This window comes from Calonectris borealis, chromosome 3, assembly GCF_964195595.1.
Source record: "Calonectris borealis chromosome 3, bCalBor7.hap1.2, whole genome shotgun sequence".
NCBI classification, from domain to species: domain Eukaryota; kingdom Metazoa; phylum Chordata; class Aves; order Procellariiformes; family Procellariidae; genus Calonectris; species Calonectris borealis.
Window position 1 is genome coordinate 68,984,009 of NC_134314.1, and position 25,406 is coordinate 69,009,414.

The 25,406-nt window shown below is 41.4% G+C and overlaps 1 protein-coding gene across 1 annotated transcript in view; it reads right to left on the reverse strand.

The window, feature by feature from the left end:
• The window catches only part of TULP4 (TUB like protein 4), a 131,046-nt gene that overhangs the window by 37,538 nt on the left and 68,102 nt on the right, over positions 1–25,406 (reverse strand). Inside the window, exons 3-5 of the mRNA XM_075146043.1 lie at positions 25,114–25,275; positions 6,155–6,335; positions 3,496–3,630 (exon numbers count right to left, since the gene is read on the reverse strand). Of these exons, the coding sequence (XP_075002144.1) occupies positions 3,496–3,630; positions 6,155–6,335; positions 25,114–25,275 (478 nt within the window). The remainder of the gene's footprint in view (positions 1–3,495; positions 3,631–6,154; positions 6,336–25,113; positions 25,276–25,406) is intronic.

Sequence of the window (25,406 nt, forward strand, 5' to 3'; positions counted from 1 at the left end):
CGAACCTCATGAAGTATAACAAGGCCAAGAGTAAGGTTCTGCACATGGGTCGGGGCAATCCCAAGCACAAATACAGGCTGGGCGGAGAATGGATTGAGAGCAGCCCTGCCGAGAAGGACTTGGGTGTACTGGTGGGTGAAAAGCTGGACGTGACCCAGCAATGTGCGCTAGCAGCCAAGAAGGCCAACCGTATCCTGGGCTGCATCAAAAGAAGCATGGCTAGCAGGTCGAGGGAGGTGATTCTCCCCCTCTATTCCGCTCTCGTGAGACCCCACCTGGAGTACTGTGGCCAGCCCGGGGGCCCCCAACATAAGAAGGACGTGGACCTGTTGGAGCGAGTCCAGAGGAAGGCCATGAAGATGATCAGAGGGCTGGAGCACCTCTCCTATGAAGACAGGCTGAGAGAGTTGGGGTTGTTCAGCCTGGAGGAGAGAAGGCTCTGGGGAGACCTTATAGCAGCCTTCCAGCACCTGAAGGAGGTCTACAAGAAAGCTGGAGAGGGACTTTTTACAAGGGCCTCTTGTAGTGACAGAACAAGGAGTATGGCTTTAAACTGAAGGAGGGTAGATTTAGATTAGATATAAGGAAGAAATCCTTCACTATGAGGGTGGTGAGGCACTGGAACAGGTTGCCCAGAAAAGTTCTGGATGCCGTGGAAGTGTTCAAGGCCAGGTTGGATGGGGCTTTGAGCAACCTGGTCTAGTGGAAGCTGTCCTTGCCCATGGCAGGGGGGTTGGAACTAGATGATCTTTAAGGTCCCTGCCAACCCAAACCATTCTGTGATTCTATGAATTTTTCCACAGCTAGGCATTGTATGCCTCTTTTTTTCTTTTAGTCCTTAGCCCTCTAAGTAATCTACAATGGGATTTATTCATCTTTTTCAGAAAGCGTAACAATAGGCAGGTTAGAAATCAATGAGGCAAGCTGATCAACTCCACTTTTGGTAACTGGATTAACTACACAACTACCAAAGTGAAAAAAACAGTCTCCTTTGGATACGTCTTCAGGTAAAACTTCAGGTTGATCCCCATACCAAGAGGAAGAGGAGTGATTACTGTGTCCAGCAGTTTTCTCTCTAACTCCTAGAATTAGGCTGCTGCAAAGGCAGCGAAGGGCTGGACGTGGGCTGCAGCATCCCCCCGGGACATGTGGCTCTACAGCACGCTTGCACTGCCAACGGGGTCTTCAACGATTATTGAACCTTGACGTAAAATAGCTCAACTGATAACTAGGTCTCGAAGCAAGCACAGAGATTAGAAATCACATGGAGGTTTCATCTAGGATAATGGTCTGCAAGTGAATCAGTGATCAGAGCCATCCTTCAAAACTACTTGCCAGCCACTACAGGCATGTATATCAGCAAACCTTGAACAGATAGCACTCTAAATGTGCAATAGCTCTGCGGGTAGTAGTTGTAGCTAACTAGTACACTAGATGCAGTTCAGCAGTTTTGCAGGTAGCAATGCACTGAGAATCACAGAGTTAAAAAGTGTAAAAAAAGAAAGGATACAACTGAACAGTTCAGGACCTCCACTAGGACTGATAAAACTTCCAGGAGTGTTCAAGCTGGATGAAAAGAAGAACTGGGTAATCAAATTCTCATCCAACAGCAAATGTTTTTCTGCATCAATTTAATATGAATACTCCCAGCAAAATGACAACTATGCAAAGCTAGTAGAACAACAAAAATATATTGGTAATGCTTGAAATAGTTTTATAGTTGCCTGCTTTAAAAATACATTGAGTAGCCTACAGCAGCCCATAAAGACAAGGGCATCTGCTGCGGAGACCACAAAGCAATACTTACATATTTCAAACAGAAACACATGAACTACAACTCACACACAATACTGAAGAGACCATCTACTCTCAGCAGAATACCAAGTGGCTGGAGAGTTTGGAGACCCTGAGCTGTGTGGTTTTACACATTCTTGCATGTGATAAAAACGAGTAAAATTAGTGTCACTTGAAAAATCATTTTGATAAGAAAATGTGAACATCTATATAAAACTATATGTAAAATACTTTCCACTCTACAATGCTTCAGAACAACAGTGATGATATCCCAATCACCTTTCTCTGTCTCTGTCCCACACACACTCCCAATCCAGCAACATGTTGCACATTCTTCGTCTACTGATGAAAATAATGTAGTCCAGTTTCCAATTCATACAAATATTTCTAGCTTGCACATTAATATTTTACTAGAGGAGGGTGATGTAATTAAGGGATCTTTCTTCCATTAGTGAAAGTCAATGGGGAAAGAGAAACAGGATAGACATCCTCAGCAAGATACAGCCCTGCAACTCTAAACATAGAATAAGAATAGGTTTGTTTCTCCTACTGTTTCCAGCTGAAAGCTAGACTAGATGACAACTCAAGACATACCCTACCCTACCCTAATTGCTACAATACTGTAGAGATGCTGGGCAGACCCGTTGGTGGATATCACAAGAGCTTCTCTAAATCGGTTCCAGTTTCCCAGACTTTAGGCATCCTTTCAGCTGAAGAAGTTTTCTGGATCATAGGGTTGCCTCATGATGCTACATTTTGCCGGCCATGTGCTTCTTGTGTTGGCACAGATGGAAGCAGGAATGCAAAAGAAACCTCAAAGGTGATTTTTTTTTACCTCCTAAGACTACTCTACATAGTGGATCACCCAAAAACTACTGGGCTGGTGTTAGGGCAACTTTTCACCAAAAATATCCCTCTGTTACAGAACAGCTAAGAGTCTGCTCCAACAGCTTCATTTCTTTTTTTCATCTAATATAAAACTAGTTTACCTGTGGAGATGAAAAAGAATCAATGGAACCTATATTTAAGTATGTGTTTATGTGCCATAGTGAATTAAAACGCCTCTGCAGGCAAAGCACCGTAAATTGTACTGAGAGTGCTGGCAAAGTAAGGGACTTTTTTGATAGGTAAGAACAGTAAAAATTTCAACATGAATAAAAGATTTTACATGGAATACTGATCATACAAACATTCATGCACATCACTTAGCAAGATGATTAGTAATTAATCAGTGGAATTCTCCTTCTCTCAGAATAACTTGCCTCTTGATAATTAATAATTCTAGTGAGTTTTCAAAATTTGTGGGAGCAACGTTGTGATTCATACCTGGTTACCAAAAGCATGGGAGGAGATCTCGTGAATTAAAGCTGCAAAGGAAGTGTTACGTAGCAGAGGCATTCACACAAAGAAGCATAAACATATTAGCACATTCAGCTGAAAAACAGCAAACAGATCAATTGCTCTACAAAACTGCCACAAAAACACGATCTCAAAAATGTAAACGTTTTTTCAAACACACAAACTCCATCAGGCCAGCGCTGCTGTTCCACCAGCAGGTGTCACTGCTGGAAATGGCAGTAACAGCGGCCAAGTGCTTCTGGGTTAGGTGAGACAACCGCAAAAACATAACCTATACACACATCATTAAAAAGACAAGAAAAACAGAGCATAGGAAGGGGGCGAAATGGCTTCCTTTTGTACCTTTCAACCCTGAGCGGATGATAGTAGGAGACAAGTCGTCATAATTGTTCATTAAACTGATGTCTCCTGACGTGAAGCTGACAGTAAGCAGTGGCTTGGTGTTCTGCACCGGGACTGGATACGCAGCTGGTCCGTCTGCAAAAACAAGGCTCTGGAGTAAGCAAAAGGCAAACAACCAAGCAATTACATCCAGGTTGAAATACACTGTACTTCAGCCTACCGCCATCAGGAGTGGTTCCAAGCCTCAAACTCTACCTGCTTATTTCTGCAACGTCTACGGGCAAAAGAAAGGCAGGTTTAGCTAGTTTGTCTGCTTTCGTGAAACCCCAGTGTTTTTACTCTGTGAATTTTTACTGCAGTATATCCAAAGTGATTTATGCATATACTATTATGTTATACAGTGGTGGTTTTCAATTTTTGTCCATTGTCAACTCCCCAAAGTGTCCACAAATTGAAAACCAATGCTTTGGAAGGCTTCCTTGGGACCCCGATTGAAAACCAGTGTAATAAACAATATAATCACATTAAAAGCTATTTGTTAGATACACTTTCTGCTTGTGCAAGTGCTGGGGACTCCTCCTGAAGTCACACAGAGACATAATAAGAACTTCAAAGAGAACATACTGACCTTTCACAAATTACTGTATTCTAAATATTAAGAGCTAGGCAGCAGCATGAAAAGTTACCTGCCATCCTGCATAACAGGATCCAATGCACTTAAAAGCTAGAGATGAGCCCAAATGGCTTTAAAAAACATTTCTGCAAAGTCTCTGCTCCTCTGGGCTTGTTTTTCAGCATTCACTGAAATCCCCTTGTTCAAATACTTAATGACCAATGTCACCATCTGTAGCATTCACTGTTTAACTCTTTTTGTTTACAATTTCTGACAGGAGATGCCGCTGGCCCCTGATAAAGTGCCCCTCAAGGTCCAACCAGCATCTCTTCAGTCAACAAAAATGGCACAGCCAGTTAAGAGTGGTATTGCTTCCCGAACTTGTAAAAAAGCTGATCAGAAAGCATTTTGGAGAAAGATGTCTAGTAATTAGCATCTCTGTGTGTATATAATTTGATAAAAAAACCCCATCAAACTTCTAGCCCTTCCTACACATGTGTGAGTCAAAGGCTTGTCACCTTTGAGAGGTTTATGCTGCATCTGCTCTAAAGAAAACACATCATGTTTGGGTAATCATTAAAATAGGCTTGTAGGCTTGTAACGAGTCCACCCACCCCCTGATTGACTCAGAAAGAGCTAGAGCATTTGGATCATTTAAGTTCTCATCTGTGTACTCTGCAACTTCACCATCCTCCAACTGGAACCTCAGTTTTTTTAAAAAACAACAAAAAACCAATTTAATTTTGTTCTCTGTCTTGCTTTAGAAGCTTGCTAGGGAATCTGAAGTTTGCTTTTTTTTTCCAAAGGTAAGAAATCTCACCCAGTACCAAAAGTGAGGCATGAAAGCCAAAACAAAACTCAGTTTTAAAAGATGCTAACATTTCACCAGATGATCACATTATCTTCTACCATTATTTGTTAAATACATATACTTATTATATTGACATATATACACATGATTCTGGAAAAGGTAGATTTCTGGACTGAATCCAAATTAGACTTAAAACTGCAAGAGTCCACAATTCAGTGATTCAGATCTGAGATGCAAATTCAGAATTATTTCTAGCTATTACGTATTTAAATTTTTCATTGTACAATCACTGTTATATTAATTTAGTTCTTAATTTAGTTCAGACTTTATACACTGGAACACAGAAACAGCTTACCTAGATCTTATAGACTAATCAACAGCATTAACAAGAAGAAGTATTAGCATTACTTGAATAAGAAGGATGGGCCTGACTGTGCATGGAAACCTAGGCCTCCTAGGTCTTTGCTATTGATGATTTCCAAAGAGTTTAAAACCAAAACATTTCACCCAATGAGTTATATTCATACTTAAGGGCAGGGAAGGATTCCTTCCTGACCCTCAAACTGGCAATGTGCTCTGAAGCATGGGCATTAGTAACTCCAGACAGCTCCAGTCACCCTTCTTCTACCCTGTGTAATTGCAGGAAATATTTTCATTTCCAATCCTTCTACTCTTTATGTCAGGACTATCAAGGATGGGACTATAATGATGAGCATTATCTCTGTTTCACAGGATTTCTTTAGAATTAAAAATTTAGTACTTTCTGCTATGTCTAGTACTGGTGTCTTTTCATATGAATCTATATAATAACACATTAACTTCTGTGACTGCACTCTGACTACCTCCGTACATATGGACCATTGCAATACCTCACATCTGCTTATCAGTGAAACCTGATATGCCCCTATCTAGTGTTTTTCACTCACCCTCACTAAAAACTTTGAGCTTTGTGTTGTTATCTCATTTGTGCAAGCAGCGTCAGAGCAACACAGATGAGGTATGACCTGCAGCAAGGCTGGCGGCAGAGCTGGGGATGAACTCACTCACCCGTACCAGCCCTCTGCTCCATCCCCCATGCTACCTCCACAGGAACGCACCATCTTTTGGCCTTTACCAGCTTGAAACTGTGGCCATCCTGCCGTTTTAGTACAGCATGGTAAGTAACTCCCTGGTGCTTGAGATGTCTTCGTGAGTGCTTGCAAAGCTGAAACAGAAGGATGTGCACACAACACTACCTTGCGGTGGGGAATAGTCGTCGGAGTCCGTGTCGCTCTCGCTGCTGTCTTCCACCAGGAAGCTGGGGTAGTTCCAGGACATGCTAAGGATGCCATCTGACTCGTGAAGGAGCACGTGGGCCAGCATTCGGCCATGGCAGTCCATGACAATAACCTGTCCATCAGCAGTGCCAAACAGTACCTGAAAATAACAGAACAGCCCTCAGTCTCACCAAACGTCCCATCGGACCCTCCTTCAAACATGTCTTGTAATTAACTAGCCACTCTGGAAATTAAGTGAAAGCAAAGCAGTCAGGGATGTGAAATGGTGCCGCCATAGGACTCCGCAACCAAAGATGTATATAAAGAATGAAGTTAAAGTAGCAGGGTCTACAGGTAAGTTCCTAAAATCTGTGAGCAAGTAATGTTTCATGGTGAGGTGCATTTTTTTCACTTTAATATGAGACATTACACTTCATTTGAACTTGGCCACCATTACTACAACTAAAGCGAGCTGGCAGAAGGGCTACCACAGATTCTGCAGTATCCTTGGACTATGCAGAAACTTCTAAAATTGGTGGTAGAAACCAAGGTATGCATCAGTCATAACAATATCAAAAGGCACAGCTGACAAAAGTGAGGTCTTAGCAGAGATTTCAAACAGCTTGTGAGAAATAGAAAGCTGAATAGAGGATGACAGGTTATTCAGCTGATGAGCTGAGAGAAGGTGGGAGAATGTCCTCCAAAAACAGAGGCAAAAAGCAATATGATCAGTCAACTGGAAGTAGATTATTATAGCCCAAGAGGAAGGCAATATGTTACACATTCAGGAAGAGATGAAGAAGAGTTTCTACCCACCATTTCAAATACAACCCGGCAGGCAGCTAAACACCACACAGCCGTTCGCTCACTCCCCCGCAGTGGGATGTGGGAGAGAATTGGAAAAAGGGTAAAACTCGTGGGTTCAGATAAAGACAATTTCATAGGACAGAAAAGGAAGGGAAAATAATAATAATAATGATAAAAGAATATACAACACAAGTGATGCACAGTGCAATTGCTCACCACCCGCTGACCCATGCCCAGCCAGTTCCCGAGCAGCAGCCGCGGCCCCCCCCGCCAACTCCCCCCAGTTTTTGTTCAGCATGACGTCATATGGTATGGAATATCCCTTTGGTCAGTTTGGTTCAGCTGTCCTGGCTGTGTCCCCTCCCCGCTTCTTGTGCACCTCCAGTCCCCTTGCTGGCAGGGCAGTATGAGAAGCTGCAAAATCCTTGACTTCGTGTAGGCACTGCTCACCAACAACTCAAACATCAGTGTGTTATCAACATTATTCTCATCCTAAATCCAAAACACAGTACTATACCAGCTACTAGGAAGAAAATTATCTCTATCCTGAAACCAGGACAATAACGCAAGTTTTTTTCTTGCCCCTAAACAACTACGTAGCCAACGCACACTGACTGAAGTCAGACTGAATGGAACCTACAATTTCTTTTTTATAAGCATTTTCTGTCTTGAGGCTTTAAGCAAGTTAAGATCCTGCATATTTGATGAATTTTAGAAAAACATCAGGAAATAAGGATTAATAAATCCACAGCTGCTGCTGCTATCACGTAATTCCATATGAGGCACATATGTTTTAAAGCAAGTTTAAAGGCACTCATCATCTTGAAAACTAGCCAGCATTAAAAATGAAGCTAAAAGGAAGGTCAAATCTTATACTTGCCTTTCAGTCTACCACCTATTTCCAGTGCTTGCAAATTTAAGATTCTAACAATTATATGCCCAGATCAAAAATTCATCTAGCCTTGTATCTTACCTCTAACACCTCTAAGTGGTCAAGTGTTTGGGGAAGAGTAAAAGAACAAAATGCACTGAGCAGGCACCTTCCCTGCACACTCATGTAGCTTCCAGCAAAAAATACTCCCTCTTCGTTGATAATTTCACTTGGTAACCTTCACCTCTTGACATCACTAAAAGAAATATAGAATAATTGTTCCCTGCTTACATTCTCAACATTGGTCACAATTTTATAGACCTCTATTATCTAATCCTTTACTCATCACTTTTCCAAGCTGAAGAATCATAGCCTACTTAGGATCTCCCTGCACAGTTGTTGTTCAAAGCCTCCGATCACCCTTGGTGACCTCTGCTGTCAGAGGTCTTCCTTTCTATCTTCCTTCTGAGATGTTGTGCCAGACTTGCAGCATTCAAATTGCGTATTGTATCAGGCTTAGACAATAGTACTCACCTAGGAAGCAATTGTCATGGTTGCACTTTTGCAAGTTTCAGAAAGGAAGCGTGGCTTCAAAGGTCTCCGTCAAAAATAAGTAGTACTGAAATGTTTTCTATGATCAAGGTGATGATCAGGAAACACAGAAGGTTGTAAACTAGAATAGCAGTTTAACAGAGGAACTCCAGAGAAGTCATTAAAATCTTAAGAAAATCAATGGAGTTGTTTCACATTATCAGAAGCAATGAAAAACCAGTACCTGGCTCCTTTAACTGTAATCATTACATGTTAGAAATATTTTTCTGTTAAGTAGCTGCTGGGTTAAAACAGCGGCTAAAGTTTGCTACAAGCCTCAGGTTACTATTCTTAGATATAAAAGCAAGAACTCGACCTTTGTTCATCTCACACTCCCTTCCCTTCTGGTCCTTTATTCTACTCTTCTTCCACTTGTATCATCCCATCTCCTTTCACACTGTTCATTATTTCAACTGTTTCTACATGCATAATCAGTGCACAGCCACTTTCACTATCTACTTTCAGAACATAACCACTCTCTTTCAGATCCCTACAAAACAAACTTCTACAAAGCCAAAATCCTACCGGTTGTCATTGCTAGCTTCTCACACCACTTTCACCCTACTCTATAGATTAGTTTTTTACCAGTCTCCTAGGAATTTTATAACTGCAAAATACGCAGGGAGAGGAGGTGAAACTCTCTATTGTTTCTGAAAATAGCAGTATAAGAGTTCTGCCTCCTAAAATCCTGTAGAAACAATTTGTAATTGGGTAGGAACAAAATGTTGGGACTCATCACCCAGAGTTCAGTCTCATCTCAACCTAAAGCTAATTCTTTCGAGTAGCACTGCCCCCAATTCATTTAAAATTACAAAGTCCTACAGTAATTTCCAATTCAGATCAGAACAGCTGCATGTGGGCATATTAATTCTTGCACTGGAACTTGAGAGAGCTCTTTAGCAGCCTAGAAATGTCAGAGGGCACTCTTCATCTCTTTAGCCAGGCTATAGGTTTCAAGGAACAGCTTTAAGTTTTGGGGCTATTGTAGGAATACAACCTTTAAGATGAAAGCATTTATCAGGCTGATAGTCCTGCTGGCTGAACTCCTGCTGAAGCTGTAAAAATGTCTAATGGTGTTATCATCCATAACATTACTCAAGTTATAAATGCCACACTCAAGCTACTTATGTCAGATGAATTAAACTCTCTTGACCTTCAGAAAAAAGGTTGAGCCATAGGGTACGCCTTCTGAAGGATCCAATGGAGAAATTAAAAGGCTGTATTGTAGCTGCCTAAATTTGTATTTTTCAGGTATTTGCAGATCTAGGAGGTCTGCAGGAATGTTGGAAAAAAGTAATAAACAAGTTATTGTGGTTTGTTAACCCTTGAATAGAAAAAATGATAATAATAGTAATTAAAAAAAAAAATCCCAAGTACTTATTTTGAAGTGGTTCTTTGGCCCTTTGTTCTACTCTTCTTCTCTTGTCTCATCTCCTCTCCTTTCATATTGTTCATTATTTCAATTGTTTTTACATGCCTTACCACTTATAGAATTGTATTTGTAGAATTATGCATAATCTGATAATAAAGTACCTAAAATCACCCAATACATTCAATGTGTGAATTAGTTACACAACATAAATACATTATTTCTTTACAAAACATATCAAATATAATGAATCCTGCACTACAGTGAAGCTGTAGCTGATTAAAGGTCATACAAATGCAGAGCAGTCTTCAATGATGCCCTGATGCCATATGCTTTGAAGGGAAAACTGTGATAAACAGCATTGGGATAATTCACACACAGTTTTCTAAGTGTACCAAGAGCTGAAAGTTGGGTTCAGCCCTGAAACACAAGTGTCTGGGTTCTCCATGAAATCCAAGCTTGAGGTGATTCCTACTTATTGTAACGAATCCAAATACCTGAAAAACACCCTTCTCTGAAACGTGCTGACCTCTTAGCCTATGTGGTAACTTGTGATGAGTTTCACAAGCTACTTTTGGTAAATAGGAAGGTTTTTCATTAGTTTTTAAATTATTATCCATGAAATTATCATTCAAGATTGCAATCCCTTTAAACACCTAAGATTGCAGCATCCTCAATTTTCAGTCTGAAATGTACCAATTCCTAAAAGACATGCGGTAATCAAAAGATGGGGTATTCTGCTCTGAAGTTATTTTTTCACAGAGAGATGAACAGTAGAACAGCCAAGAACTAAAAAATTCAGTCCAAGAGGAACAACTTGAACTGGGTCAGTGATTTTGCTGCATGTGGATCTGTTGTGCTGAACTATCGCTATTCCCGTAAGATCTGCTGCGATACCGTAATGTGTCTGGACCAGACACAGTACTAGCAGAAAATGGTTTGGCAGCACCGAGATCAACAGAGCTAGAAGGGAGCAACCACACACCTGGCACACTGAAGGTCCAGCTCAGGAGGCCCACTACTTCGTAAGAGAACCATAATTTCCTAACAGTGATGTTATTTTTGCACAAAATATATTTTGTTGCTATTTAATTTGGTTTAATGTATGCAAATTGAACTCATCAACAGCAAGAATGTTGATGTTTTATGTTAATTTGAATACACTAGCCCAGTAGAAAAGGGGGAGATCCCGCCATCTCACCACAGCAGTAGCTGAGAAAAGTCTATAAACCATAACAATTTCATTAAGTCAATGAAGCTGTGCTGACTTACATCTGCAGGAAACCTACCTACTGTCCATTCCTACCTCCTAGCCTGTCCTCATTGTCAAAGCAGCTTTCCAGAACTACAGTCACTTTGACTTTTCTAATAACCGAGGATAATCCAATCCCAGCAATAATGTATTCAATGACTTGATGTATGTAGGAGGGGCAAAAGAAAGAATTATTCCCAATCTCAGGTCTTCATTGTACAAACTAAATAGTCAATACTGTTGCAGAAAGATATTGATAAAATAAGATGTTCTCTTCATGACATTTAGTAGCAACACTGAAGGTTTCTAATGTTGCTGGTTAAACAAAACGCCCAGGAAATCTCATCAATACATCTTCGGAACATGGGCTGTCATTCTGTACCAGGGCAACGACTGAGCCTTTGATTGAAGCTCAAGCTGAAGTATTAGAAGCTGGACTTGCTGTAGCTACTGGAAGCTACTGGAGGTTACTTCAGGATAGCACTTTTAAAGTGAGAGATTCCAGTATCGTGATGCTAGGAGGTTGGAAAAGGAACATCTGCTTTACTCCTGTTGGCCCAGGATTTTTAAAAGAACCCCTATGACTTTTTACAAAGAATGTACATCTGACAACTGAGGGAAGCAAAACAACTCACAGACTCAGCTAATTAAAACAGCAATGAAAATGAAGGTAGTAAGCTCCATCCTAGTATAATTTGATTATTTGAAAAGCAAAATTTTCACAGAAAGACAGAACTTGCCTTGTTGGACTACGCAGGGTGAATTAACAGACTGCATTTAAATTCCTGGATACACGGAAATGTTCTGAAAATTAATGTCATCTGTCATGAAATCTCAGGTGGTCTAATCTTCCCTAAGCTGTGGCGAAGTTGCCAGCTTTATGGTAACTCCACTGAGTAATTTCTTGAGTTACAGCTCTTCCTTCTCCCATAAGATAGGTGGCAGCTGGAAGGACAAAGTGACCACACGGAGTTTTTCCAGGAAGTAACTGACAACGTTAGAAAAAGGCAAAGGGTTAGATGTGTCCCAGAAGTTGCTTACTGGACCAGTCCAGCAAACTGACTTCTACTGCACTTGAAATTCTCAAGCCTTCTACAGCCCTAAGTAATGCAAATAACTGTACGTAACCTGTAAATGTTCCTATCTCACAACAGTTAATATTTTAAATAACAGTAACTATTTTAAAATAAAAAAATAATTTAAAACATATAGTGAGACATAAAGGCAAACCCACTGTTCCCATTTTTATAATGCAAATTGACTACTTAGTCTTCCCCTTTGCAGACTGATTCCTGGTCAGTTCTCCTCTCCGCACTGCTAAGCCATCCAAACACAGTAAGTAAAATATGTATTGTTATAATTTGCTGGGGTTTCTACACCTACCAAATCATTCATGCAGAGGATATATCCCCACTATGCCAAAGTGCACATGCAGGTATTTCTGTCAGGAAATCCTAAGGGGGGGTCTGTTTGCATTGGAACTTGTTGACTTTTTCAGAACTAAATACACCATTTCAGCTATTTTTTTCTAGCCATCACTTTTAATGACACATGCAAAGACTTCTGAAAGACTAGTGAGTCATGATTGGCCTCTGGAAGAAACGTCTTACCTAGGTCTTTTCAGACGAGTTTACAGGTGTTTTGTGATTCCATGTTCAATTTTTGCTTTAACCAGTTGCAACGTGTGGATGTAAACTTTATTTGCACATTTCTTGGATGTTCTTAAAACCTTTTCTAAATGTGTTGCAGAAAATAGTGCTGCCCTTCAAGATTTAGAACAGAGACGTGATTATTTCTGCTAGCAGCTAAATTAGTTAATATTCAAGATCCTTCATAACCTTTGGATGTACCAGTCAGACAGAGGGACTTGCTGCATTTCAAACTAACCTGTTCCAGGACGCCCTTTTAATTTCCTCAGACTCAGTGAGGAGTCTCTCAGCAGTAAATTAGTAGCCCAGGGCAGAAATCTCACCAGCGTCTTGTGACCAAGTAAACCATGAATGATCTCACAAAAACTTATGCTTTTGGTTTTTAACATTCTCCAGGGCTGTGTTTCCAAAGTCTGGAGGATTCCTTTTCCACCTAGCCACTTTGCAAACCTTGCTCTTTCAGCATTTTGTTTTACTCTTTGCCTTTTGGTTCCTTTTCTGTTTGGCACACAGGTCTTGCTGTACAAATGTTGCCACTACGGGTACCTCTGCATTTGCAGCTGCCTCATCCAGTGTTGTTTCCCTGACATTCCCCTTTTCAAAGTTTAGACCTGTCTTTATGCTTTTTCCTTCAGCCTCCTCCCCCATCTCCCCCAAAGGAAAAAGTCAGCACTGTACCTCAGAAATTACATTCTGCAAAAACGCTAATAAGGCCAATTGCGTTTGCATTGTCAGAAGATGCTGTTCAAGGAAGCTGAATTAGTTCTGTTTGCCCTGATTTAGCCACCTGGACAAACATTAGAATTCATGATAGGAACAGCCTTCACAGTTGTCACCATAAACCACTAACACAGATAAATCTATTTTGCTGATCCAAAATTAACTGAACTATAAAATGATTAATATACAAAATGATGGATCAACCTTCTCTTTATGCAGGTAGGCTTAGTAACATAGAATGTACTCGGAAAATTATTGCCTTTAAATATTTTCGTTCATTAGTCTAACAAGAAAATGCCAGTCTTGCAAAGGCTGAGTTACAACATTTTGCAGTCCATTTAGCTGTGGTATTAGCATTTTGCATTCCTTGTGCTCTTCTTGTTTACTGTTTCTCCATCACAAAGCAGGAGACAGTGCAGCAGCCGCCTCTTAGGATAAATTAAAAAGTGAAAGTTTGTTTTTTCTCAGTGTGATATTTCTGGCTTCCTTCTTTTTACCTCAAAATGCAGAGAGAAAGAGAACACAGCTGCTCTCCTGCTGAATACTTTTTATTTCCATTAAAAATTCAACCGCTGTAAAATGATTTCTTGAACTGACACAAAAAGACACATCACCACAATTCACGCACAAGCTCGAGGGGAAAGCACTAGGTTTTCTTTGACTGTCTTTATGCTTGAAAAAACTGAAAAGAGTTTTTATTTCCTTTGGACATGAGGAGTTACCAGCCCCACACATGGATGATACACCACGAGATCATCCAGCTAACTGCATATATACCCAGCAGCGAAATTCTCATTCAAGACCATTAATGCTTTCAAAACAGCACTGGTTTAGTTGCCTACTTTCAGACTTGTTCCTTTTCTCTCTTATGAAGTCCATAGGGTCTAAATAACTATTACAAAGCCCTCAAATGAGAAGATAAAGTAAATACACTGGAGATCTTGGTGACAAATCCATTTAATAAATATTAAAATACTAAAACGTGGGGATTCAAACCGCACTGGCTTTATTTCTCTCTAAAATAGTATAACATAGCTGAATGACTTTAAATGAGATACTGCCTTGCGCACGCCGTTTCAGGAGTCAAAAATGTAAGTACTCTCAAACCCAGGATCTCAAAGCTATACAACTACTCTGGACATGTGGGGATGGAAGCAATTGTCCAGGCGAAGATAATGTTATTTGAAAGCATTCTGGCAAATCACAGAAAGACTGATTATTATATGCCCCTATGATTATACCTGGACTAATTCTGACTTGCGTATTTCCAGGCACACACATTTCTATATTCTTTCTTGACTCTTGAGACATTTTTCAAGAAAGCATCCTGTAACAATTAGATTTTTAAGACAAAAGAGTTGCCCTTCTATATAATGTTTACTGAATTAACAATATGCCTCAGTTTACTTTAGACGTGGAAAAGAGTTGTGTTTTTTTTTTAAACTTGTGTCAGGTTTCAAATCACATTCGAAGTAGTATGCAAAATGAACAAAAAGCCAGCAGCTGGAACACCTTCTACGGAACATCTTCTGTGGCTTTTAACACGGACAGGACTCCGAGCCTGGACCACTGAGCTCCCACAGCAGAAGTACTCTGGAACGCTCTTCAAGCAGCACCATTTTCTGTTTTCTCACTAAACTCTGCCAGGAAAGTGCACACATGTCTACAAAAACACATATTCTTCACATATATCCAATTATATATAGCAACAAAACCAACTATTTGGTACTGATAGGTCAGAAAATGCAATTGTTTTACCAACTACCACTCAATCAGGCAAAGAAGTCAACTGATACACTTGGCAGACTCCTGCATTGTTCCCAAGCCAGGTTTTAGTTATTTCCTGAAACATACGTTGACTGCTGAAGCTAAAATTTCCTTCAGAGTTTTAGAAGTCTGAGAGTTTCTGCTGGGGTTTTGTGGTTTGGTTTCTTTCCTAATTGAAAATGGTATTACTTAGCAACAAGGATTGCACTCTCGACCAGTGAAAATGCAATACAAAGCAGTTTAGAAGCAATGTCCTTGCTGTTTTGTATTTCATAATACAAAATCAAGAAGCCCCTGGGTTAAGCTATATGTGAATGGAAGCCAGCCCCTCAACTTCTGCATTCTACTTCTAGGTCTTCGGTGCTGGCAGAGAGGGGTAACTCAGCATGGTCAGGAAACACGATGGGTGAGGTCAAGTATAACTGAGTCAACATGGAGACAGGCTGAGTAATAAACTGTTACCGAAATGAGGCACTGAAGAAGAATGACTATCCTCCTAAAAGCAAGGAAAGCAGGGAAGGATTAATCCCTTTTCAGCTGATGCAGTCGCCAACAATCCCTCAACGTCTGAACACCGACAAGAAACTGGCTCCTGGACAAAGAGCTCAAGTTGAACCCACGCAGGATGAAACACTGATGGGAAAGATTTTGGACAACAAAGAGATACTGCTCCCACTTTCCATTGGCATACTATCTCTTTTTGTCAAATCTATGGAAAGACCACGTGATATCACTTTCCAAAAATATCACCTTTCATCTCCAATTTACTATGAAACTTGACCTTGCTTTCCCAGACGAGATCCAGTGCAGAAATCCACAAATCTCCTCCTCCAGATTCAACGACTCTAATCCTCCTTCCCTGCACTAAGGTTTCAGACTATTCACAGGCTTGAACACATCTGACCCAAGTTCAAGACCCCATTTGGCTCCTGGTCTTCTTATAACTTCCAAAAAAATCGACACATCAAGTCCCAGTGATAATAAAGTTTAAATTAACCACTCTGGCAGCTACATTTCTTTTGAACTGAAAAGACCACAAAGCTCTGGATGAACCAAAGGGGCCCTGGGGCCAAAGCGTTCTCAGCCAAGTGGCTCTGTCAATGGAATAACAGACTGTTTCCGAAAAATGCTGTAAAACCTTCATAGTTTGGAGAGTTTTTCCTCTGTAAGAATTACACTTCCACTCATATGCCCTCTCCCGATCAACTCAAAATCTGAACGAACAAATTAAAGCAATCTTCCTACCTTACATATGACTACTTCTTAGAAAGAGAGCAGCTTCCTGCAGAGGTGCCATTTTTTCCCTGCACTGCCTAAAAAGTAGCGTAAGTATGCGCTGCTACTTTGCACAGGTGCACTGCAAATCCTCGTTCTTGCTATTTGCCCCACAGCATAACACAGTGCTTTTCAGAAACACAGTTTCAAGTAAGTACTCCCTGTCCCAAAGAACTAAAGACTTCAGGCTGTATCAGCAAATCTTTCTGTGCAAGCGCCAGCAAGGTGAGAGGACAGGCAAGCGACTTCTTTCTTCCTGCCACTTCCCACACGGAGACTGGTCGTGTTTCTGTTTGCACTCATCTTTACTTTGCTGACTCAAACACTGATGCTCAAAAAATGTAAAACAGCGTTGGCTATAAAAATGCTAAGCGGACACATTAACTGAATAGCACGAGTCTTCAGCTCTCCCTCCATCTCTGGTTTGTCACTGCCATTGACATCCTTCCTTTCCTGAAGGAGGGGAAGATGTGGCAGAGTGCGCAGAGCTTAACAAACCCCAGATTCTGGTCAACTAAAATAAGAATATTGTGACCTATCTGACTGTCATGTTAGATCATGGTAAAGAGTTACAAGATAAACTGTTGAGGGTGATCTGTATGTCCTAGCACACTGTGCATCCAAGGGGATGCAGAAATCCATTCAGCCATTCGCTTTTCGCAGTAACAAACATCAAATACCCTGTCTACAAAGATGAGCAAAACATTAAAACAGTTGTATTCTTCCTTTCAGACAGAGTCATTAAGGGAAAAATTTCTTTGCAAGACTCATCTGAAACAGTGTTGACATGAAACATTGCAGGAGCTACTGAGAAAAAATGAGCCATGATGCTGTCAGCACATAAACATCCCCCATCTTACAGCCCTCATGACTAGAACAAATAGCACCATCTCGTCAGCTCTCTCAGTGTCTTGCCACTACAGGCTGGATGAAGAGCATCAAGGGAAAGATTAGGCAAGGCACAGATGAAGCGAGTGGGAAGAAGAAAGCACATTGAAGCATCACCTTGTTGCTCTGCTCCTTCAATTACCCACTCAATAACTGTGCAGTATCAAAAAAAAAAAACTGGCAGGAAAAACCTTGTCTGGAATAAACCCAGAGAGATGCCACGGCTCATGGAGGCTCCGAGGAGAACATCCTTGTTCTCTATCCTCCCCAAAACTCAAGGCAAAGCCTATAAAGTCCTCATCTGAGTACTGAAATCTGCAGTGTAGCTGAAAAGTGAGAAAAGGAGAGCACAACTAAAAAAAGGCACAGTGCACCAAGCTATTTAACTCTTCTCCCTCCTTCTTTTTGGAAGCCATAATCTCAGCAGAATGATACATGAAAACCTACTTGAGACAAAAAGGCAAAGGAAAGACAATGCTAATAAAACTATGTATAGACATCAGGGAAGAAAAAAAAAAGAGAAACCTATTATTTCAATAGCTGCATAATGCAGCTTCAAAACAACATAATAAAAAGAGACGGGAGAAAGAAAGGCTAACTAGCACTTAAAATTCACATTACTTTTTCACTCAAAATCTGTCTGTCACTATTATGTGGCATCATAAAAATCAAGTCACCAAGCAGCAAACAAAAACAAAGTGTTACTGGCTTCTAGGACATATAAATACATAACACAAGAATACTAAAGTCTCCACAAAAACATTTAAACGTTCTAAGTATACATAAAACCCCACATATTTTGTCTATAAAAGGATGCAATAGGATAGTAAACATTTATAGAACCCTTAGCACAAGCAAGCAGAAATCATTAATTTTAATAGCAAGTCTGCCACAAAGGTTTGAAATGCTTCTAAAAATAGTCCAAAATATTAAAGACAGTTAAGCTGTGGTGGGTTTTGTTTATCTGTTTGTTTTATATAACAAGTGGATTTATCTTGAAAGACAACTGAAGTCTCCTTCCCCTCTCCTCTTTTTGCATTTTAATTCTACTGCTCAGTTACGCAGCATGCAATGTTAAAATCCTTATATGCGATTTAACCACTGTCTGCAGTCCTTGTGGCTTGAATAAACTGCCTAGTTAATTAATGACACTTCTTCAATGCTATAAAAAGCCTCTAGTCATTTTTCCCAGTAATTTGAGTAATTTGTCCATAAATGAAAATAAGTCTTTCAGTTCTTTCTCAAAGACTGTATCTTACAGTGTGATTCTGAGTGGCTCTGGTCATTGTAAATATATATGTATGGTCATTTGATAATCCCTGCACCCAGAATGGATGGGGGAAAAGGTGCATTTTTATATGTTAAGACACAAAAATATAAATATTCCCTGGCATTTTAAAGGCTCCTTTATGTGAACCTTTACAGATCCTTAATAGGGACAAGAAGTATTCTAATAAAGACCAAAATAATTGCTTACACTTTCCAATTTTACAGGCTGTAATTTTTTTCATTTTGTCCTTCTTTCATTCATAATAATTAAGGTAAATATTTGCCTTCCCTATACTGCCCCAGTTGCCTGTTTGTAGCTCCCTTTCATCATTCTGTCAACTCATTAGAAGGCTGTCTTCAAGATTTTTCTTCCACACAGCTAGATGTCTGAGCATAATTAAACTCGGTCAGTGTGACTACTGCAAGGACTGCCTGAATCAGACATGCGCTACAGCACCTGATTAAAACCCAAATGGTAGGGTGAATGGAAGCACAAACTCCTCGTTCCAGAGCAGCAAGCAAAAGAAGATGTAGGTGAGAAGATGACATCATGGCCCAACCAGATACAACATTTTCAATAATAAATTCCTTATTTTTAAGCCATGTTCTGGAAGCTAGGTAAGGCTACTATTCCTACTTTCAGCTCAGGAGTTGTTCGGAACAGCTATTTCCCTGAAAAGATGGTAGCAACTGCAAATCGTAGTCCACAGATGAAAATGGGGGGATCCAAAAGCAGACTTTACTATAATGGATTTATTAGTTAAAATTCCTGCCAGGGACCAAAGCCACACCAAAACCAAGGAGCCTGAGAGGCAAGCTCATGAAACGCCTGATGCCACTGGTAACCATTTGACAGCGCTTCTTATTAATTAGCTCCTACCTCCTGGTGAGAATTGTGCCGTAGCTCCTACCTCACGGCAGCCACTTGGCACAGCACGGCGCTGATCCTGTCAGGGACATCTAAGACGCAAGTGCTGTATTAGCACAGAGATCCCACCCGACTACGCCGCTGGACCCAGAAAGTAGCACGCATCCCCTCCTTCATGTGAAGCTCCTTTCTGCGTCCTGGGCTCCACCCTGAAGCGCTGCAGGCAGGGCGCTGCAGGCAGGGCGCTGCAGGCAGGGCAAAGGAGCTGAACCCTGCCCCTGCCTCGTGCCTGTCAGGGAAAAAGATGCTGAAGCATTTGCGGTTGCCATGGGAGTAGGGATGGCGAGCGCCGGGAGCTAACGGCATAGAAACTGCCTCCCTGCACAGCTACTGCAAACTACAAAAGGTTTTAAGAAAAACAACATACAGATCTCCTGCACCCTGCGTTTTGAGACAAATCGGTTTCATCTGCTACTGGTCTCACAGGTTTTCTTCCAGTGTCTCCTAAGAGCCTGCACTGCACTTGGTATCTGTTCCTAACGCTGTGCTGCTTTTCTCTTCCACTGAGAGCGGAATTTTGTGTGATTAGACACAGAACAGGCTGTAACTTGGGGCCTGTATTTAAGCATTCTTAGTACTAATGCATCTTGTGTTGCGATAGGACCACATACAATAGTTAATGTTGTACCCAGCAGGATGCCAATCAAATTAGCTAACTGATTGTATACCTATTTTCAAAGCAAGCAGAAGGAAGCACACTGGCAAAGTTCACACGTACCTGTCGTCTGTCATGTCCTGGCAAAAGAGAATCCTGGCCAGTCCCTGAATTTCCACAAATAAAAGCTTACAACAGGAAAGAGGAGGGAAGAAAAATAGAAATGGCCTCTTAAAGCTGTCAGAAAAGTCTAATAATTTACACTAGCTGAGATGCAGGGAACAAATACTGATTAATATATATTGAAATATACTCACTGGTTTTCATCAAGGCTTCCCTCTATTGCAGAGTGAATTCCTTCTGATTCCCCTCTCACACACAGAAACAGCAACAGAAACAACCCCAGTTACACTGTATTGCTATAAACAAGAGGATAATGAGACCCCTCTACAGTTCTCACCCAGTTCTCTGACAGCGTGCCTTTCTCTCATTGTGAACAGAGATAAGCCTCTTTAATAGGTAAAATCTGGGAGAAGGAGAGGGAGAGGACGGCCCGAGGGCAGCAGAAGTTGAAACAAAAATGTCACTAGGAGCTGAGCAAGCACACAGGAGGGGAGATGAAGCACTGGAAAGGTATTTTATATGACTTGTGGGCTTAGCAAAAATCCTCAATTACTTATTGACATTGCTTCTGTAATTATAAATAAACCCCTCGGCTAGACAAAACTCAAGTTTTTCTCACTTAAGAAGTCATTCAATCTCCTTGGTATGTACACTCACTCTTTGCAAACAAGCGTGGTATGACACCACAGAACTGTCTCAAGACAGGGTACAGCATTCTCTGATAATTCAAATATACTTTTCATCCCTATATGATCCTAGATGAGCCTTCTCAACAGAAAAATACTCCACACGACCCCGAGGAAGTAGGCTCTACTAAAGCCTCTTGTAGCCCTGAAAAAAACATTTCAAAACAGTGAAAGGAAGGTCATACTCCTGAGTGATCCCATCCGTCCGAGTTTAACCCAAGTGTGGCACTCTGCTCGAGATACAGAGGACCCAGTCCCGTGAAGCATTCCTATTCTGTGTATTTGCTTATTATCCTCAAGAGCCCATTGGTATAATGGGGCTCTGTGCCTCAGCCAGACGCGTGCTCTGGTTATAGTCTACAGGAGCAGGAAACACCTAAAGCCCTCCGCAGGAGCAGGACTACAGACACACAATGGAAGAGAGAAAATTAACTTCTAGTCCTCTACAATGAACATGCAGAATCACAGTCAAAAGGCCTATGTATTGAATTAGCTGAAGAAGCCCACAGTTCAAAGTCCAGACTCAAGACCTGGGTGTGAACCACAGTAAAACTCTGCCGATGACTTTCACGAGAAGATCATCTGACGACATATGATGCTGAGAAGGAAAGCGTTGCAGTCAATTAGATTGTATCAACTGTCCTATGACTTACAGTAAGCTTGTCCCCAACACACAAGGAGAGCTCAAGAAATTCTGAAAAACAACACAGCCACAAGAAGAATTATACCACTCTCTTCCTGAAAGAAAATGCCGAACAGTTGCATTTAGTATTAATAAAATCAGCCAATAACTTCCTCAGGGCAAAGTACATACCAAATCAGTTAAAAGATACAACTATATGCTCAGTTTCAGCAGCAGTGTACTCCACCCTGGCCACCTCTCCAGCTCTCACCCCATCTCTAGGCTCTCAAAAGACTTTGGGAAGCGTTAATTATGGAGTTTCAATCACACAGGTGGCATCAGCCACTACCTCAGGTGGTTTACTTACAAGCCTGTGTCAAAGCACAGCGAGGACACAAACCCAGAGGCCACACACGCTCTGTCAAACAAGAAGATGGTTGGCAATACTGTAGCTCCAACCACTTCTTGCCTCCAACAGAAAGATGGTGGTAGGAAATCACCCTTCTGTTGCAGAGCTGCCACAGAGCTGTGGTGAGGAGTGACAGAGGAGATGGCGTACTGGTGTTGAATAGACAGATAGGAGATGAAGAAAAGAGGAGGACGCATGCAGCAGAAGGCTGAGGGAGAAAGTTAAGAGAACTGAAGAGTGAGGTGAACAGACAAACTGTATTGAGCAAATTTTTATCAGGATAATAGAAAACTGATACTGAACAATACATTCCCCTTGGAAATTTAACTTTCCAAGTTAATTGTGTTAGAGGTCATGGGACATAGAGTGTAACATTTTCCAGGAATACTTTCACTAGCAATCTTCATGGTGCCAGAGGGGTGACAGAAAGAATAATATGAAAATATAAATTTAAATGTTGACATTTACCTTTCATTCACTGTACTGACAAGTAGATTACATTAGGCAATAGGGAAGATGCTGAAGCTACTCTAGATTAGAATAATATCCTGTTCTCATTTGCACAGATACAAATCAGGAGAGAAATTAGATAAGGAGATAAGCTAATAAGGGTATCCATTTCTGCATGTGCTTATTTGTGTGTAATACATGCAATGTCCTTCCCCCCCAATTTGCTATTTTTAGTTTGAACTGAGCATACTCTCTCGCCTAGTACCACAGTGAATCATATTTCCTTGTGCCTCCAGAGGCAAATACATCTAAATACATTTCGGAAGATCGCTTCTTTCCACCAACTCCGGAGAAAAGTACAAAGGTCCTCATCACTTAACATGCAAACCCCATAGTTTGGGAAACTGTGCATAGCAACATCAAGCTCGTGGCTGGTTTTGGTCTCCATTTTAGTGAGTGTCAGCAGCGGAGTCTGTAACTCAAGCAAGTGATTGCCACACAGCTGGAATTGGCCATTATGTTCGAATGCGCTTATCTAGACACTGAAAAAGTGTTTGCTTTCTGAAATAACCACTTATGGAGCATCCAGATTAGAAAGTACAAACGTATTGGCTAAATTGAATTAAAGGCAGTCAGTCACCCCAAATTAAACACTCAAGTGAAGGTATTTCCAAATACAGCAGCAACAACTGAGTATCACACAAATGGGGTAGCCTCATGTTTAAAACATAGGTCTGAGAGCTATTAGATCTTAGTTTCCCTTCCTACTTCTGCTGCTTGTCTTTTCCTCTTGATCTCGAGTAAATTATTTATTGTCAAGATTTACATTTCCCCAGATTCAAAAAAAGGCAGTTATAGACTCCTTGGCTTTAAAGAGCAGCGTAACCATAACGACAGCAAGCATGTGGAAGGGAAGACCATTGCAGTAAGCTCTACAGTGAACGGCAAAGGGCCATTGTAAATTCTGCAAATGAAACCCATGGGCTAGCTCAAGCCCCGCTATAAATGGTGACGTGACCAATATCATATGCTTCTTTAGAAAAAAAGTAAAGAAGAATTTTTTAACTGGCTTTTTCAAAGCTCAGCAAGTTTTGGACTCAATAGTTGGAAAAATGGCCTTCTTTTAAATTAGAATCATAGAATCACAGAATCATTAAGGTTGGAAAAGATCTCTAAGATTATCGAGTCTAACTGTCAACCCAACACCACCATGCCCACTAAACCATGTCCCTAAGCGCCTCATCTACATGTCTTTTAAATACCTCCAGGGATGGTGACTCAACCACTTCCCTGGGCAGCCTGTTCCAAGCTTGACCACTCTTTCAGGAAATAAATTTTTCCTAATGTCCAATCTAAACCTCCCTTGGTGCAACTTGAGGCCATTTCCTCTTGTCCTATCGCCAGTTACTTGGGAGAAGAGACCAACACCCACCTCGCTACAACCTCCTTTCAGGTAGTTGTAGAGCGCGATGAGGTCTCCCCTCAGCCTCCTCTTCTCCAGGCTAAACAACCCCAGTTCCCTCAGCCGCTCCTCACAAGACTTGTGCTCCAGACCCTTCACCAGCTTCGTTGCCCTTCTCTGGACACGCTCCAGCACCTCAATGTCCTTCTTGTAGTGAGGGGCCCAGAACTGAACACAGGATTCGAGGTGCGGCCTCACCAGTGCCGAGTACAGGGGCACGATCACCTCCCTGCTCCTGCTGGCCACACTGTTTCCGATACAGGCCAGGATGCCGTTGGCCTTCTTGGCCACCTGGGCACACTGCCAGCTCATGTTCAGCCGGCTGTCAACCAGCACCCCCAGGTCCTTTTCCTCTGCGCAGCTTTCCAGCCACCTTTCCCCAAGCCTGTAGCATTGCCTGGGGTTGTTGTGGCCCAAGTGCAGGACCCGGCACTTGGCCTTGTTGAACCTCATACAGTTGGCCTCGGCCCATGGATCCAGCCTGTCCAGGTCCCTCTGCAGAGCCTTCCTACCCTCCAGCAGATCAACACTCCCGCCCAGCTTGGTGTCGTCTGCAAACTGACTGAGGGAGCACTCGATCCCCTCGTCCAGATCTTTGATAAAGATATTGAACAGGACCGGCCCCAGTACTGAGCCCTGGGGAACACCGCTCGTGACCGGCCGCCAACTGGATTTAATTCCGTTGACCACAACTCTCTGGGCTCGGCCGTCCAGCCAGTTACGTTGTTTGCATAAGGCTGAGAGGTGTCTCTGACACTCAATCAATTGGATGCATTTGCTCACGTGAAGGCAAACATAACCATATCTTTCAGTGGAACTGCTTTTGCTGCAAGGCAGACTGGACAGCTGTATAAGAAATGACCAGTCGATGTTTACTATTCCAGCCTGTATCTCTGCTCAAATGCATTTTCAAGGTAGCTGTATCAACAAATTAGGGGTACAATTACACATTCCTGTCTCAAAAAACTAACTTTGAATAAGACTGCATGTGAATTGAGGTGACAAGTGATGATAGGTAACTTGGTACATTATCATATTTGCCTAATGAGAATGACGGGATGAATTAAATTTTCATTATCTGTGGGAACACCGGTTTTGAGGGAAACTGTTCTTACAAAGTGACCATTTTACTTAACACCTTTTTAAGAGGTGTACTCTATAGCATATCAATGCAACATAATTAATACCTCTAAAAGCCCCATTACCTGTTGGTCATCTGGAGTCCATATACCACAGGTGATCTGACTCTCCAAGTTTATTTCTGAAGACCAGTGTCTTTGTCCGCTGACTGAACCGACCAGCACAAATCCATCTCTATAGGAGATAAGTGCTTGAGTCCCATCATGGCTCCATGTAAAGTCGCTTACCTTAACATACCAAAGACAAGAAAATAGATATATGGGCAATGTAGGAATTTTTTGCTGTTTTAATAAAAGGTAGCACTGCACAGAACTAGACAGGACAACTATTAGCCCAGTTGTAGCTCTGATGTTACAGC